This window comes from Poeciliopsis prolifica, unplaced genomic scaffold (assembly GCF_027474105.1).
Source record: "Poeciliopsis prolifica strain line A6 unplaced genomic scaffold, Auburn_PproV2 SCAFFOLD018, whole genome shotgun sequence".
NCBI classification, from domain to species: domain Eukaryota; kingdom Metazoa; phylum Chordata; class Actinopteri; order Cyprinodontiformes; family Poeciliidae; genus Poeciliopsis; species Poeciliopsis prolifica.
The window spans coordinates 1,543,319-1,560,157 of NW_026562393.1; the positions used below are offsets into that span (position 1 = coordinate 1,543,319).

At 37.4% G+C, this 16,839-nt stretch overlaps 4 protein-coding genes across 9 annotated transcripts; all 4 read left to right on the forward strand.

The window, feature by feature from the left end:
• Positions 1 to 355: 355 nt before the first annotated feature.
• LOC129367999 (zinc finger protein OZF-like) lies at positions 356 to 3,099 on the forward strand. The gene is made up of 2 exons (XM_055042748.1): positions 356 to 781; positions 1,329 to 3,099. The coding sequence occupies exons 1-2, from the start codon at positions 676 to 678 to the stop codon at positions 2,528 to 2,530; spliced, it is 1,308 nt and encodes a 435-aa protein (XP_054898723.1). The 5' UTR covers positions 356 to 675; the 3' UTR covers positions 2,531 to 3,099.
• LOC129367997 (gastrula zinc finger protein XlCGF57.1-like) lies at positions 1,634 to 7,447 on the forward strand. Of its 3 annotated transcripts, none has more exons than XM_055042746.1 (3): positions 1,634 to 1,652; positions 3,733 to 3,995; positions 5,018 to 7,447. In XM_055042746.1, exons 2-3 carry the CDS (start codon positions 3,878 to 3,880, stop codon positions 6,439 to 6,441), a joined length of 1,542 nt encoding a protein of 513 aa, XP_054898721.1. In that variant the 5' UTR covers positions 1,634 to 1,652; positions 3,733 to 3,877; the 3' UTR covers positions 6,442 to 7,447. The 3 variants fall into 3 exon arrangements, with proteins under 3 accessions (XP_054898721.1, XP_054898720.1, XP_054898719.1); XM_055042745.1 differs by lacking the exon at positions 1,634 to 1,652 and adding an exon at positions 3,306 to 3,611; XM_055042744.1 differs by lacking the exon at positions 1,634 to 1,652 and having other exon boundaries at positions 3,306 to 3,995.
• Positions 7,448 to 8,097: 650 nt separating this feature from the next.
• Positions 8,098 to 11,193, forward strand: LOC129367996 (gastrula zinc finger protein XlCGF57.1-like). Of its 3 annotated transcripts, none has more exons than XM_055042742.1 (4): positions 8,098 to 8,220; positions 8,308 to 8,424; positions 8,512 to 8,735; positions 9,603 to 11,193. In XM_055042742.1, the coding sequence occupies exons 3-4, from the start codon at positions 8,618 to 8,620 to the stop codon at positions 11,066 to 11,068; spliced, it is 1,584 nt and encodes a 527-aa protein (XP_054898717.1). In that variant the 5' UTR covers positions 8,098 to 8,220; positions 8,308 to 8,424; positions 8,512 to 8,617; the 3' UTR covers positions 11,069 to 11,193. The 3 variants fall into 3 exon arrangements, with proteins under 3 accessions (XP_054898717.1, XP_054898716.1, XP_054898718.1); XM_055042743.1 differs by having other exon boundaries at positions 8,108 to 8,187; XM_055042741.1 differs by having other exon boundaries at positions 8,098 to 8,424.
• A 1,148-nt stretch (positions 11,194 to 12,341) lies between these two features.
• LOC129368155 (oocyte zinc finger protein XlCOF6.1-like) lies at positions 12,342 to 16,721 on the forward strand. Of its 2 annotated transcripts, none has more exons than XM_055043016.1 (3): positions 12,342 to 12,955; positions 13,031 to 13,289; positions 13,772 to 16,721. In XM_055043016.1, the coding sequence occupies exons 2-3, from the start codon at positions 13,172 to 13,174 to the stop codon at positions 14,884 to 14,886; spliced, it is 1,233 nt and encodes a 410-aa protein (XP_054898991.1). In that variant the 5' UTR covers positions 12,342 to 12,955; positions 13,031 to 13,171; the 3' UTR covers positions 14,887 to 16,721. The 2 variants fall into 2 exon arrangements, with proteins under 2 accessions (XP_054898991.1, XP_054898990.1); XM_055043015.1 differs by having other exon boundaries at positions 12,343 to 12,955; positions 13,054 to 13,289.
• The last annotated feature ends 118 nt before the right edge of the window (positions 16,722 to 16,839 follow it).

The window sequence follows — 16,839 nt, forward strand, 5'->3', positions numbered from 1 at the left end:
ATTCATTTGTTTGGCAAACTTCCCATTACATTATAAACCTGAAAAGAAGAGAAAACTTTTTATTTGGAAATGAATATGTTGGAAATGAAATTGGAAGCTGTGTTTTTCCTCTAGTCTCAGTGAGTCTCCATGAACTGAACCGAAGATGTTCTGTTCTTTGCTCACAGGAGCTATACTGTGTGTAATTTGTCCTGTTGAAATATACATCCATTATAGTTTACTTTTTAACATCTTTTGTTTTGTTGTGAAATGTTAATTGGTTGAAGAGGAAGTGTCTTTCCGAATCAGAGCTTTTGCTTGTCATTCATTGGTTAATGAGAAGGACGTAACCGGAAACGGAAATGATCGCCTGACTGACTAGTTTCCGAAACAAGAAATATTTCAAAGTTCGTTCTGTGTTTGTAACAGACTTGTGAGAGTCTGTGTGAGGATTTCGCTTTCACGTGTTAGATTTGAACCGCTGCGATTATTTCCAGACGAAATTAGCAGTACATAATGTAATTAGTCTACATCAGCGAAGCGAAATAACTATTAGCTAAAGCAGCTAACAGCAGTGAGATAATTAGTGTTTGTGGCATTTAAACCTTTTACATTTCATAATGTAGTACCACAAGAAAACTTACTGTGAAGGTTGAAGACAACTATTACGAAGACCTTCATCGTCTTCAGCCTGAGATGATGAAGGTAGAAGCAGATGAACCTCGAGGGTTCAGCCTGGATCCTCCTGTTCCTGCAGCATCCACATCAGAACAAGTGGAAAAACAAGACAGCCAAGATCTCAGTGAGTGACACACATTTGATCGTCTGTATTGGAGCAAATAAGCTCAGGCTGGATGTGTTATTATTATATATTTTTTAAAGTTTAGTTTCAGTTCACAGTGTGACTGTTTATATTTCTATTCTCATCACTGACTTCTTCAGATCTGTTTACTAAAGCCAACAGAACACACTGTTTCATTTTTAATCTTCTGTCAGTCCTTATGACACTATCTGACATCCGGTGACTCACATTTACTGTGCTGAAAGTATATTTGTATTTTCTTTTGAAAGACTTGGCTATGTAAAATCTTGCAATCATTTTCCATCTATGTCGCAAGTACTAGTATTCACTTTTAACCTTTAAATCCTCAAAGAAAAGCCCTTGGTTTATGAATCAGGAGAACAGCTATTTCTCTTAGTTTTGTCAACACATTTAACTTGACCTTTTTGGAGGAACAAAACCTTACAAGCTGAAATATGAACAGGTTATAGCCCTGCTCTACTTTGTATTTTTTGCTATAACGCAAACTATTTTCTTTTCAAAACGGCAACATTCATGTGTGTTTCAGAGACAACAGTCCAAATGTTGATTAAAGCAGAGGTTCCCCATGGTGGTAGTTCCAGTCTTGACCAGAAGGATCCTGAACCCCACATAAAAGAGGAAGAGGAGGAACAACTGATCAGTCAGGAGGAAATGCATCTTTCCGTGAAGAGGGAAGATGAAGAGAAAACTGAGTTATCAGAGTTTCATCAGATCAAAACCGAAGACGACCTAGAAACAGAAGATCCAACTAGCAGCTTAGCTGAACAGATTGGATCAGAACCTGATGAAGAGGAGTTTGGAGGATCAGAACCAGACAGAATCCAAGATCCAGGAGGCGTTTCACAACAAAGTAAGATGAGGGTTCAGAAAAAAGGCATAAGATCTAAATTGTGTTCCAAACGTAGGAGACAGATTGGAGTTGAAGATGAAGATAAACCCTTTGGTTGCATTGTTTGTGGCAAAAGATTCAAACGCAAGACTCACATTAAATTGCACATGATGATTCACTCTGGAAAGATAGAGTACAGCTGTGACCTTTGTAGTAAAGGGTTTAAAGAAAAGACTTCGCTTCTTACACACATGAGACTCCACACTGGAGAGAGGCCTTTTACTTGTGATGATTGTGGTAGAAGGTTCCATGCAAAGAGAATCCTTAAAACTCACCTGAAGGTCCATTCAGAAGAAAAACCGTTTTCTTGTGATGTTTGCAGTTCAAGATTTAAAATGAAAGAAACTCTTAAAAAGCACATGCGGATCCACCTCAAGGAGAAACCATTCGTTTGTAGTGTTTGCAGTAAGGGATTTTCACAACAAGAGAATCTAAAGAGTCACATGCGTGTTCACACCGGTGAGAAACCGTACATCTGTAACGTTTGCAGTCAAGGATTTTCTCTACATCAGACTCTAAAGAGACACATGTGTGTTCACACGGGAGAAAAACCATTTGCTTGCAGTGTTTGCCATAAAGAATTTTCGAGACAGAATTGTCTAAAGATTCACATGCATGTCCATACAGAAGAGAAGCTGTTTAGCTGTAATATCTGCAGCAGAGGATTTTCACGACAAGCCTATCTAAGAAAACACATGAATGTTCACATGGCAAGATTTGGCTGTAACGACTGTAGTAAACATTTTGTGAAGAAAATAGATTTGCTGCAACATGTGAAGGTCCACGCAGAGAAAAGCCCATTTGGTTGTGATGAAAATTTGATCAAAAATGTCATCTAGAAAACAGTGAGAGAAACTGATGGTAAAACAAGAAGCAAATGTATGAATCCACTACAAATGTTAATCCCATTTGACCTTTTTCCTGTAAAAATTCCAACACATTTAAATCTTTCCCTAGGATATCACCGCTATCATTCATGTGCTCAGTGCAATTTCCCTTACAAAGATACTGCAAATAGACATCTAATCACCAGGAAGTTAATAAGAGAAACAATTTCAAAACATGTTACCCATCTCAAAAATATGAACAAAAAAACCTTAATAGCAGGCCACTGACATTGCATGCAAGCCACAAAACTCATTATCAACACATTTTAAAGAGTCAAATCATTGCTCTTACTCACTGAGATAAATTCGATCAACACCTTGGAGGTTGAGATGTAAACAAAAGTTTTTTGCAGACATTAACCCCACAAGATCTTTTGTCAAGAGCATGATACAGAATCATCTTGTAAATAACTTGTCATGCAAAGCTGACAGTACTATGCTTCTGTTGAGTCTGATTTAAATGTTTTTAAATAATTAGGAATACTAAGAAAGTGTATAAAATGGCAACTAGAAAATAAATAGCAAACATGACAAAACTTTGTGGTCGTTTTCTTTTAACCATTTTGGATCTATTTTGACTTTTTATATGCATTGGAGAAATGTTTAAAGTAAAAAGAATACATTATAAACAAAATATCAAAGTTCTTGTGAAACACTTCCGTTTTAAACAGGAAGTAGGTTTTACATCTCCCTCATTGGACAATGAGGCGGAACTAGTCAGCTGGTTTGTTGTTAGCTTGACTGGAAGTCCCAATAGAAAAAACGGGATTATTCAGTAAAACAAATGCATAATTTATGTATCTGTCGCTACTCGAGAGTCTTCGTGGGGTTACGTGTTGTAGATGTTTATTTGTAACCGCAGTGATTATTTCTCCCCTCGGTATAAAATGTAGCTAGGCTGCATTAGCAAAGCGAATGGACTGTTAAGCTCCGTGAAGCTAAAGCTGCTAACAACACAGACCTCGTCGGTCTGAGGTAGACGCTGATAAAGTTCGTGGTTTAATACAACAAGACGAGTCCATTCTCCGAACTGGTGAGACTGTGGGGAAGACGGGATCAGGGGATACTTCCTCTGCCTCGTAGTCCAGCCGAGGGCCGAGAGGCTGGGGAATGAACCCAGAAACTGACCAGGGGGTCTCGCTTTGTTTTCTCAGTTCTCCTTTTTGGATCGGGTGCTGATTTGTGTCCGATTCCAGTTTGAGGCGGCAAAACGGGATGCGAATGAGACCTTAATCTACTACAACATGTAGAAGGTTGAAAACAAGCATTGTGAAAAGGAGAATCCCAGGTCCAGTGAGGATGACTGAGATTATGAAGGTTGAAGCTGATGAACCTGGAGGGTTCGGCTTGGAAGCCCCCATCCCTGCAGGTTCCACATCAGAACTGGAGGAGGAAACACAAGACTGCAAAGATCTCAGTAAGTGACACATTAGTTCGTCTGCATTGGAGCAAACAAGCTGGGTGAAAGTTACGAAAGGGCTGCTGTGCTGAAGGTGTAAAAGGCAAAGCATCAATAACCCTAAGTGATGAATATCCCAGGAGCCATTGCAGCAGAGGTAGAATGCGCCTTGAACTTCTAACACCTACAGTTGTAATGCCTCCACTGCTTGGCCTAAAAGTAACCAGGCATAAATTAACTAATTATGCAAATACGCAAACAAAAGGTCAGCCAAACTCTGGAAGAAAGCTGGATATATTTTTATAAAACATACCAAAGGCAACAACGTTTTAAGTTTCATTCTATTCACACTTCACCTGACTAAATCTGAATCTGGTTAAAATGTTTTAAGAAATTTCTGGTCACCACCAGCCCAGAAAGTTACTTATTATAGCTTGTCAATTATTCCTTTTTTATTTTATTTTATTTAAGATTCCCTTTATGTTTTGGGTAAACAGAACATGTGCATTCATATATTCTAATCATTCATTCAAACGCATTTTGTTTTCCTCCACATTGATATTTTTGTCAGTTGTGACGCAATTGATAACATTTTGACCTGAGTCTGATCAGAACGCTTCTGTCCAACAAGGTTTCTTTTTAAAGCACCACTATAGTTAATCTCAATTTTTCTCCAAACAGATCAACAGTGTCTTGGCATTCTCTGATAATAAGTCCTTATTAAAATTTGCTATGTGTTTGTTGTAAATAAAGCAACTGTTGGAGCAGGTTATTTAAAGTGACCAGAGGCAAACTTCCTGGTTTTTGTTGATTTATTTCTTGTTTGGAATGATGAAAAAGGTTTATGTCCTCAATTTTTAAAGTTCTGACATCACCTCCTCATCCTCATGTTCTTTGTTGCTCCTCATTGAACAGTCCCCTGCTGTTCAATTTAAGGACATAATTTTACAGGATTAGAACCCACCATCCACAAAAGTTTAAGACTCTCCTTCACTCACTTCAACATTGTCACCAATCAGTCATGTCTGTGTGTGCTCCAGTGTTCCCAGACCTTCAGATTGTGGTGGTTAAAGAAGAACTTTGTGATTCATGGAGCTCCAGCTCTGACCAGCAGGACCCCGAGCCCCCCCACATAAAGGAAGAAGAAGAGGAGCAGTGGATCAGTCAGCAGAAAGAGCAGCTTATTGTGAAGACTGAATATGAAGAGAAACCACAGTTATCAGATCTTCATCAGATGAAAACTGAAGGCAACACAGAGACTGAAGGCACGAGCAGCAGCTCAGCTGAACAGATGGAAACAGAACCTGATGGAGTCGACTGTGGAGGACCAGAACCAGACAGGAACCCAGATCCACAGTGTTCGTCCCAACAAATTAAGATAACTGTTCACAAAAGAGGTAAAAGATCTAAAATTAGTTCCAAGCTTACAACTCAGAGTGAAGTCCAAGCAGGAGAAAGGCCATTTGGTTGTGATGTTTGTGGCAAAAGATTCAAATGTAGAATTCATGTTGATTTCCACATGAAGACTCACACTGCAAAGAGAGAGCATAACTGTGATTTTTGTGGTAAAGGATTTCAAGACGACCATTCCCTACAGACGCATGTAAGGGTTCACACTGGAGAGAAACCTTTCGCTTGTGATGATTGTGGGAAAAGGTTTCATGCAAAGAATATTCTTAATAGTCACATGAAAGTCCATTCAGAAGAAACATTTCCTTGTGAGGTTTGTGGCTCAATATTTAAAAGAAAAGAAAGCCTTAAAAAGCACATGTGGACCCACACTTCACAGAGACCGTTTGTCTGTAGTGTTTGCAGTAAAGGGTTTTTGAAACAAGATCATCTAAAGGGCCACATGCGTATTCACACAGGAGAGAAGTCGTTCATTTGCAGCTTCTGTAGCAAAGGGTTTTCACTGCAACACAATCTGAAAAGACATATGGTTGTTCACACAGGAGAGAAACCACTGATTTGTACTGTTTGCAGTAAAGGATTTTCACAACATTTAGATCTGAAGAGGCACATGCGTGTCCACACAGGAGAGAAACCCTTTGTTTGTAGCGTTTGCAGTAAAGAATTTTCAAATCCTGGAGGTCTGAAAAAGCATATGAATTTTCACACCGCAGCGTTCAGCTGTAATGACTGTAGTAAACATTTTGTGGATGAAATGCAGCTGGAGCGACATGCGAGAGTTCACATAGAGGAGAGACCATTTGCTTGTGACATCTGCAAAAGCAGATTTAATCATAAGTGTCACCTTAAAAAGCACATGCGAGTCCATTCGGGGGAGAAACCGTTTATTTGTGGTGTTTGTAGTAAAGGATTTACACTGCAGGAGAATCTAAAGAGACACATGCGCACTCACACAAGGGAGAAACCATTTGAGTGTAGTGTTTGCGGTAAAGCATTTTCGCAGCATGGGAATCTGAAAAGACACATGGGTGTTCATGAGGGCTGCCTCTCATGATTATTGTGATGGTTGACGAATCACTCTGTAATTTCCCAACAAGTCTTTATTTAGCAGATTGGGAGAAAGCTGCTGTCATGGGATTTTTCTGGATGCATCTCTGATTCAACACCCTCATCATTGTGGCATTCAGCTCCAGGCGTTTTGGAAAAGAGATGCAATTAAATTAGGCACTCCGTCTCTACAGAATGATATCAATTCTTACAGTAAGTTGAGACATGTTTTAAAAAATATATTTGAAAATACAATTTTTCTGTAGCTGTATTTTAAATTATGGTTAGGCAAAATCCATTTTTAAAATCACAATAAATCATTCATTAATACGAGAAAACACAATAGGAGATTCAGAGCCAATTTCTGATCTTTGGGTTCAGTAAAGTATTTTATGTGAACCCATAATCTATTCATGTCTTTCACTCATTTTTTTTTTGTCTTAAGCAACTAGTGATGGTGCTGTTGGTTAAATCATTGATGTCCTTTGACTGTTTCTCCTTAAAAAGCCAGTTTGGTGATCTTGTTCTTTGTTGCTTCTGTCTTTGGTCACATTGTTCATGTCTGTGTTTTGTTTTTTTATTGTATGAGAATTGTTGTCAATGTTCAACCAATGAGTGATGTTTAGTGCCTAACCAACCTGAAAGTTAATCCTGGTTTCAAAGGCACCGCCTCTCTATCAGAGCTGTGTTTTCAGAAAGTAACGGCTATGCCTTGTAACTCTCTGTCAGCATAAATTATTTACGTAACTACAAAACGTTTGGCTTATTTTTGTTAAAATAAGCACCAGACGTTACAATGCTACATGGAACTTGGTTCCCAATAGTGTCTCTTTAAGGTAAAATGATCTGCATAGTAAAGTATGGGCACTAGATGTTACCTCTTCATTACTTCCTGCTGCCAGTTATTCACTTTCTAACTCGCCTCTCTGAAATATTAGCTTTTATTTAATCTTGTATAAAAACATGTTGTCTTAAAAAGTTTATAAAAAATCATGTTGCTAAATACATTGAAGTGTGTATAATAAACATATTTAAAAGCTGAACTGAATTCTGTTGAAATTGATCTATTTGTTCAGTAAAATGCCTTTAGATGACGGTTTTAGTGAATTATTGTAATTATAACCTTGATTGCATCGTTGCGTGTAAAGCATATATTTATGCTATCACTCCATGATATTTTGAATTGACATTAAATTAAGTGAGAACACCACCATGGGAGTGTGTGCTGCAGAGGATGACAAACATCAATGCTGATGAACAGCCATACTGCAAAATGAACCAACCTATTGAAACAAGAAGAGCATTTCTATCTGTGGCACCTTCTATAATTTCCTTGTTGAGAAGGACAATAAATGACGCTAAATAAAACTTAAAACTGTATAAAATTATGTGTGCATAAAGCAAATTATAGGCAGAGGATTTTTGTTCAAACTTGGCTCCATCGGGAAAATTGTTGAAATATAAGTATAAATTCAAATGTAATAATCTAGACTTTGGAATTGTATTTTCTACTTAATTTTTACTTGGGTTAAAAATATGTGTCCTCTCTGGTTTGTATCCATAATCCTCGTTGCTTACAGGTGATTCTTGTACTAATACTAACAGTACAGTAAACAGGGGGGGAGTGGTCACGTCTTTCCGGAAGTCAGCTGGGTTCCTTTCCTTATCTCTGATTGGTCAGTGAGGAGGAATGGCCCGGATGTAACGATGTTAGCTTGACTGGCAAAATCCCGACAAGAAAACGTGTTAAAATGTGTGTGAAACAAGTCCTTGCGTGACACCCTCGGTACATGGTAGTTTCTAAACGATGTTATTGTGTCTAGTTTGCTGTACAGAATTAAATGAGCAATGAGCTACTCTTATTTAATCGCAGAAATTAAATAAGCGACGTCCATCCTTGGACTTTATGAGGCTGTGGACGCCTCCTTGTGCAGCTGAAGACCGAGAGCTCGGGGATAATTACAGAGTGGACCCAGAACTACTGACCGAGGTATCAGACTTTCTGCTCTGCAGCATCTCTCCAGCTTATCCTGACACTTTCCTACATCAGATGATTTGTGTCTGATTCTACTTGCAGGAGACAGAACAACAAAAGGTACAGCAGGTTATATGACTGTAACCATAACCTACTCGAACATATAAAGCTTGCAAACAAGAATGTTTGAAAGAAGAATGGGCTAAAGATGTCTGAAATGATGAAGGTGGAAGCAGATGAACCTAGAGGGTTCCGCTTGGATCCCCACATACCTGCAGCATCCACGTCAGAGCTAGAGGAGGAATCACAAGACAGCAAAGATCTCAGTAAGTGACTCATATTATCTGGATTCAAACTCTGACTGGACGTCATAAATGTTTGCTAGACTCCAGAAAGAATTATAGTAATAAATGTAAGTACCAGATTCAGCTTTGATGGCTAACATTGTGTGCATAAACAAGATGTTTTTTAGTTTGTATAAATATGTTTGGCAAGCAGGCTGGTTCTACATACATTTATGAATACTATAATATTTTATTTAAAACCAACAAACATAATTTTCTTTCTGTTAAGGAAATCTTTTTGTCCCTCGGAAATATTTTCTGCAGAGAAAGTCTTAAATGCTGTCTGATTATTATTAATCCAACTTACATGATGTTTGCATTAATTGAAAGCCCTTTGATCGTTTTTTTTCTTTTTCTTTTTTCAGATTAGAGTATAATGAAGTTAGGAGTTCTTCCTGCAATCAGTGGATTGCTGGGTCCCTGTTTGTTTCTCTTGTTGTGTCCTTGGGCAAGACATTTCACTCACTTTATTGATGAGGAACTCTTTTAGAAACTAGGATACCTGACAATAGCCATGAACCAATGATTGTAGGACAGTAGTTTGATGTCAGTCCAATAATTTGAACAGCAGCCTATTAAATGCAGGCCATATTTTGTCAGAGGAAACAGTCAGTACATCCTTCTTAGTTTCATCTGAACTAATAATAAAGCTTATTTGGCCTCCATTTATTGGAGTGACAGAAAGGTGGCCATATGATCATTTTTATTCTCATTTTGGGATTGACCATTTCACTAGATTATATTTTGATTAGCTTATTTGTTTTCTTTTATATAAAAAGTAGAAAAAAACTGCTACAATTGTTCTTCAGTTGATTTTAGTTTATCTCTTGTGTGTTTCATTGTTCCCAGTCCATCAGATGTTGGTGATTAAAGAGGTTCCTCTTGACTGGAATGGCGGTTTGAAGCAGCAGGATCCAGAGTCCCCTTCTGTAAAGGATGAAGAGGAGGAATGGTGGATCATACAGGAGGAAGAGTTGCTTACCGTAAAGGTTGAAGATGAAGAGGAAACTCAGTTATCAGAACTTCACCAAATAAAAACTGAAGATAGCAGACAGACTGAAGCTCCAACCAGCAGCTCAGCTGAACAGACGGGACAGACACAGCATGATGAAGAAAACTTCGGAGGACAGGAACCAAACAGAGATCCAGTTGCTCTTTGTTACTCTTCCCAACAAAGTAAGATGACACCTAAGCTTTGTTCAAAGCTTACCGCTCCGATTGGGGAAAAGCCATTTAGTTGCAGTCTTTGTGGCAAGAGTTTTAAACGTAAGACATCAGCTAAATTACACATGATGACTCACATTGGAATGAGAGAACATAGCTGTGATCTTTGTGGGAAAGAATTTAAAGAAAAGATTTCTCTTCAGACTCATATGAGTGTCCACAGTGGAGACAGACCTTTTGCCTGTGACGCTTGTTGTAAAAGGTTTCATACAAAGAAACACCTTAAAGCTCATCTGAAGCTCCATACAGAAGAAAAGCATTTCACCTGTGATGTTTGCAACAATAGATTTAAGGTTAAGGAGAGTCTTAAAAAACACATGAGGAGCCATACCTCAGATAAACCATTTGTTTGTAGTATTTGTAGTAAAAGATTTTCTCAACAGGACCATCTAAAGAGACACATGGGTGTTCACACAGGAGAGAAACCATTTATTTGTAGTATTTGCAGTAAAGGATTTACACAACAAGTCAATCTAAAAAGTCATATGTGTGTTCATGCAACAGACAAACCGTTTATTTGTACAGTTTGTAGTAAAGGGTTCTCACAAAGAGAGAGTCTAAAGAGCCACATGCATGTCCACACAGGACAAAGACCGTTTATTTGTAGTGCTTGTGGTAAAGGATTTTTGCGGCAAAGAAATTTAAAGAGTCACATGAATGTTCACACTGGAGAGAAATCGTTTGTTTGTGGTGTTTGCAATAAAGGATTTGCTATTCAAAAGAATGTGGAAAGACACATGCGTGTTCACACAGGTGAGAAACCATTTGTTTGCAATGTTTGCAGTAAAGAATTTTCACTACAAGGGAATCTAAAGAGACACATGCAAGTTCACACAGGAGAGAAACCATTTATTTGTTGTATTTGCAGTAAAGCATTTCCACAAAAAGACACTTTAAAGAGTCACATGCGTGTTCACACTGGAGAGAAACCATTTATTTGTAATGTTTGTGGTAAAGGATTTTCATTACGAAAGAACTTACTGAGGCACATGTCTGTTCACACGGGTGAAAAACCATTTGTTTGTAATACTTGTAATGAAGGATTTTCTTTGAAAATTCATCTAAAAAGTCACATGCATGTTCATGCATAACTGCCTATTTTAAGAGTTCGCACAATGGTAAATTCTTGTCTTTATTAAAAATAGAAAATGTTCGTGTAATATGATTGAAATGTGTTGTAATAAAAGGGGTGTTGTAAAATATGTTAAAACTAAACTAATAAAAGTGCTTCAAAGCTGTTTGTATTGACGTGACTAGTTTCTTGTCAATAGGACCTGCGTGTCCTGTGTAGTTTAACAAATTTGCAAATATGTAGTCATAAAAATATCTTCAGTTTATATGACATGTTTTGTTGAGGATATATAATAGCTAAAATTCAAGCTGTAAACTGAGAATATCCTGCAGTATTGTTTTTTTATTTACAATATTTTATCGAAGCTTCTAATTTGACAGCTCTAAACCAATCTGTGGTCAGCAGGAAAGAACAGTTAAGACCTTAAAATCCCATTTCAGAGTGACTTTGAGTACCAAAACCATCAAGATATCAATCTGACTCTGAGTGTTTTCATCCCTTAATTGGCTTTTTTGTGGTCCTTTATTTTCTGACTTACAAGCTAAATGTTTGCTGCATTACATGATTGCAACAATAGGTTGATTTAAAGTTTATATTTTACTTGTTTGACAGGATTAGTAATCACATTCTTGAATGACATGATCTGTGTTGGTCTGAACAGATTGCAGCAGGTTGTAAACTACAGGTGGCATTGTGATACTGATGAAGAGGAGAAGAAGTATGAACTAAACTAAGTTTTGGCTCACTGTAGAAACCTGGACAGTTGGATTTGGGAGGAATCTGAGCCGAATGAGGTCAGTGATCAACTGAAAAACAGGAGTGAGAAAACACAGAAATAAGGATCTTCTTGCAGAAATAAGGATCACAGAAATAAGGATCTTCTTGCAGGGCTGTGGTCACCACAAACCAACTAACAGCATTAGATATTTCTGCAGCAAATGCACAAGACCTGAAAACATTTTAATTTCAAAGAATGTTTTGTTTTTTCTTTATTTGGATAATTTCCAAAAATATAAATGAATTGGTATTCCTGTTTGTAACTACATTCTATACATGCAATTATTGACCCTAAAGTATCTAATTGTACCTCAAAATAAAGTTTCCCCAAATATTAAGTTTATTTTCTGTTTAGTTGTCAACTGTTATATGGAATAACTCCAACAGTTGAAAGTGAACAAAAATAAAATTTTGTCATTTTTGTCAAAATGGCTCCCTCTGGTGGTAAAAGTGTCAAACTTTCACCTTCGCAATGGGGTGTGATGGGATTGTGGCTGTTTTCTTTGTATTTTTTGCTTTTGACCTTGTCATGTTTTTGATCCCGAAGGGGGAATTATAAATCTCTCTCTGAAGCTTGGCCATATTTGGACCCAGAAGGATGGTCTGTTTTGAAGAGCTACAAGCTGAAGGAGGAAGTTGTTTTCCCACATCACGCTGCTCTTTAGCTGCCGCTGATTGGTCAGTAAGAAGGGAGAAACCGGATGTAGTAATATTAGCTCGTAGCTAAGCCCTGCTAGAAAAAAAACGATGTAAAGTTTATGTTAAACAAGTGTAAAATTGATTATTCAGACTCTGCTCTTCGCGAAGAGACCGCCTCCAAGTGTTTGTTTCGAGTCGCTCTGATTATTTCCAGTCGGAGTTTGCGGCACAGGATGTAATTAGCCGTTACTAGGTACCTGAATGAACCGTTAGCTTCCGAGGATCTAAAGCAGCTAACAGCGGAGACTTCATTAGTCCCTAGTGGAGCTTTTTCAGTTTATAGTTTAGTATCTAAAACTGTCCACACTCTGAGATTATGACACCGTGCGGAGAAGACCACATCATTTGTGGACACCTCGTCTAACCTTGTTAATCTGAGGACTGAGAGACTGGAGACAGTATCCGAGTGGACCCAGAACCACTGTCCAAGGTATCGGACTCTGCTCTGCAGCACCGCCTCAGCTCTGCTTCACTTCATATTTTTTGATCATACACTTTGTTTTAGCACATGCTTGTCTCCCATTCCAGTTTCGGCAGAAAAAAATACCCTAAAGATGCCCGCTCTATGACTGAAACCCTGCTCTAATAGAGCATGTGAAGGTTGTAAACGAGGGTTGTGAAAAGGAGAATCTCAAGTGGAGTGAGGATGTCTGAGATAATTAAGGTTGAAGCAGGTGAACCTGGAGGGATCAGCTTGGAGCCTCCAATTTCTGCAGGATCCACATCAGAACTGGAGGAGGAAACACAAGACAGCAAAGACATCAGTAAGTGAATGTACTCTAACGTATTTCCACTCAAAATGTTGTAATTGGATTTTGCGTTTTCTGTGATTTAAAGCACTTTTTACTGACTTGTTGCTACAATGTGATATATATATATATATATATATATATATATATAGTTTGAAAATATATATATAGTTACCTACTGTGAGCTTAATGCATGTTCAAGAATTAGACTAATTCTATTCTTAGATAATGCATATTCCAAGTTATCTATAACCTAGAGTGTGATTCTTTTTACAATTTTAAGGAGAATATTTGCTATTATTTATTATTTTTATAGCTTTTTACTTGGATAATTGGTTCCATGTCTGTGTAATGTATTGCTTTCTTGGTCTATTAAGTAATTTTATTCTCAAAATAAATAAGCTAACAAACGTATATCTAAACATAACTGTCTATATCAATACTGAATATCTATGAAAAAGGATTCTTAATGTTTATGTTTGTTTCTGTGTCTAAAGTCCAGCAGATTGTTGTGATTAAAGAAGAGGTTCCCCACAGCTGGAACCCCAGTTTGGACCAAGAAGACACAGAGACCCCAGATATGAAGGAGGAAGTGAACAAACTGTGGATCAACGAGGATGGAGAGCTCCAGAGTGAAAATAAAGAGGAATCTCAGTTATTAGAGGCTTCAAGCAGCAGCTCAGCTAAGACGAAAACAGAACCTAATGGAGAGGACTGTAGAGAACCAGAACTTGACAACAACCCAGATCCAACAGGTTCCACTCAACAAAGTAAGATGTTGGTTCCAAAAAGAGGTAAAGTATCTAAACTGAATTCAACACTTATGGCTCAAATAGGAATCCATGCAGGAGAGAAGCCGTTTAGTTGCAAAATTTGTGGCAAAAGATTAAAACATTTGACTTCAATTAAACTACATCTAATGACACACAATGGCAATATAGAACATATCTGTGATTTTTGTGGGAAAGGGTTTAAAGAAAAGAGTTCTCTTCGGACACATATAAGACTTCACACAGGAGAGAAACCATTTGCTTGTGATAATTGTGGTCGAAGGTTTCACGAAAAAGCAAAACTTAAAACACACCTGAAAGTCCACTCAGTAGAACAGCCATTTTCTTGCGATGTTTGTGGCACCAGATTCAAACGAAAGGAAAATATAAAAAAGCACATGAGGATTCACACGGCAGAGAAACCCTTTGTGTGTAGTGTTTGTAGGAAAAGATTTTCGCGACAAGAAACTCTAAAGAGACACATGCATGTTCACACAGGAGAGAAACGGTTTATGTGCAATGTTTGTAGCAAAGGATTTGCTCTGAAACATCACCTCAAGAACCACATGGAGGTTCACACTGCTCCGTTTAGCTGTGGGGACTGTAGCAAGTGTTTTGTAAATGAAATCCAGTTGGAGCGACATGTGAGAGTCCACTCAGAGGAGAGGCCGTTTGGGTGCGACATCTGTAAAACCAGATTTTATCAAAAGTGTCAGCTTGAAAATCACATGAGAGTCCATTCAGGTGAGAAACCGTTTGTGTGCACTGTTTGCAGTAAAGCATTTTCCCGACTTGGAAATCTGAAGAAACACATGGAGGTTCACAGGGGCTACAAGGAATGATTAACACGATGGCAATCTAAACAGTCAGTATTTTTCCAATCAGTCTACGGCCTCTGCTTTCTGGGGCTGCTGGTAAGTGCTAAATTACATTATTTCACATTTTTGATGTCAAATTGGCTATTCAAAGCTTAATGATTTGAGTCCCTGCTTTAATTAGATCAATTCAACCCCCTTTTTTTCTTAGCTATTCAGAGTTGGATTTGCTGTTCTTTTTTCTCTGGATCATTGCTCATGTCCATAACTCAAACATGTTTGGACTTGGGGTCATGATTTGAAAGCCAATCGGTTTCTGGTAAAGAGCAAATTTTCTGGCTCCATTAGTTTTGCCAAGTCTTCCAGGCAAAGAAGCCCAACTTCATCACACTGCCACCACCATGTTTAACACTCATTTGTTCAACTCTTTTCCTGAACATATCTGGAAAATACCTTGCTGGACATCCTGCCGTTGTTCCCTCCATTTTAAAAAAATTGGACATTTAATTGCTTGCGCGAATGAAACATTTGTGTGATGCTGAAGTAAATTATAACACAGCGAATGTGTATCCAGTTACAAGTACACTTTAGGTTTGCGTGTGTCAGGGTTCATCTTCCTCTGAAGCAGAAGACTTTCTCAGCATTCCTTCTGTAAATAAGTTAACAGACAGTATTAGGAGCTGTAGGACTTCAGCTTTACAATAATCCAGTGTTTAAAATTCTGAAAACAAACTCAAAACTTTTAACATTTGTTTTGCATGTAATTAGTACAGACAAAACAATGTTTCCTGGAAGTTTACGTACATTTTAAAATCTCAAGGAGGCATTTGACAACAGGAAATGGATTAGCGTAAGCATGGTGATGAGGCATTTATTATTTATTATTCAGGTTAATTTACAAAGTTTTTATTTTCTAATGGATTGTAAATAATGTAAATAACTTCATTTTACTTGTCATCCCCAAGAACAGTGCTTCCCCATCTCATTTCCACTTATTTTTCAGGTATTGGCAAAAGGTTTGATCAAGTTTTATTCAGTCTGAAACATAAAAATAAGGTACAATCAGGGCAAAAACAACAGTTTTGTTCATTTAAACAAATTGGTCTCAGCAGACGTGCTCTGAATTATCAGTTTAAATACTTACAAAACTTCCTCTGGGATTTTTGGTAATGCCATTGGAACTGTGAGTACTCCCTCTTTTGGATGCGTAAAGTATTTTTTGTTTATGAATTGGGTAGATCAGAAATTAAAATGTATTAGTTGGAACTAAAACGTGCCTCATTTCTTTTATAAATATGATCACTCCAATTGTCTCTTCTCACTACAACTTTGCTAATGTTTGAAGCTTGTTCATGTCTGGTTTACTCATCGCCAAATTGGTCAGCCTTTCAGGTTTTGATTTTTAGTAATTTTTACTATTATTATTTTTTATTTTATCTTAAGTAAAAGATGCAATTGTTTTGGTGCCATTTATTTCATTTTTTCCCCCTAAAATCTTTATTTTTGGTCACATTTTTCATTCTTATTATTTTGGTTTTTCTCAAATTTATTTTAATATGTAAAAAACAGTGTTAGAAATTAGCAGCTGTGCTTCAGACCTTTAAAAAAAAGTTCAGAGAACACTGTGTTCCACCTTTGTGGGAAATGATTCCATAGGATAAGTGAACTAAAGAGGCCTCGAAGTCATGGGTGTTCACCGAATACTACTTTCTTTGTTACACGTTGTACTAAACGACGTATACAGAGTAATACGTTGTGAAATATGTTAAAACTTATCTAATAAACATTTTTCAAAGCTGTTTGAACTGAATTGAATTCTTTAATTGTTGGTCATTGAAAGTGTCTTGAGTATTTTCAAAAGATGTTTAAGAATTTAAAGTTGCGGTGTCTTATGATAAAAAAATGGTGATGGAAGTAAAAATGGAATAAAATTTTATCCACTCGTTTAATGATAAAGGAATCTCCATTTGTTATTTTATT

Coding starts and splice junctions, on each gene's coding strand:
- LOC129367999 (XM_055042748.1), top strand. CDS start 676: ATGATGAAGGTAGAAGCAGATGAACCTCGAGGGTTCAGCCTGGATCCT. Junction 782..1,328: donor ACAAGACAGCCAAGATCTCA/GTGAGTGACACA, acceptor TGTGTGTTTCAG/AGACAACAGTCCAAATGTTG.
- LOC129367997 (XM_055042746.1), top strand. CDS start 3,878: ATGACTGAGATTATGAAGGTTGAAGCTGATGAACCTGGAGGGTTCGGC. Junction 3,996..5,017: donor ACAAGACTGCAAAGATCTCA/GTAAGTGACACA, acceptor TGTGTGCTCCAG/TGTTCCCAGACCTTCAGATT.
- LOC129367996 (XM_055042741.1), top strand. CDS start 8,618: ATGTCTGAAATGATGAAGGTGGAAGCAGATGAACCTAGAGGGTTCCGC. Junction 8,736..9,602: donor ACAAGACAGCAAAGATCTCA/GTAAGTGACTCA, acceptor CATTGTTCCCAG/TCCATCAGATGTTGGTGATT.
- LOC129368155 (XM_055043016.1), top strand. CDS start 13,172: ATGTCTGAGATAATTAAGGTTGAAGCAGGTGAACCTGGAGGGATCAGC. Junction 13,290..13,771: donor ACAAGACAGCAAAGACATCA/GTAAGTGAATGT, acceptor CTGTGTCTAAAG/TCCAGCAGATTGTTGTGATT.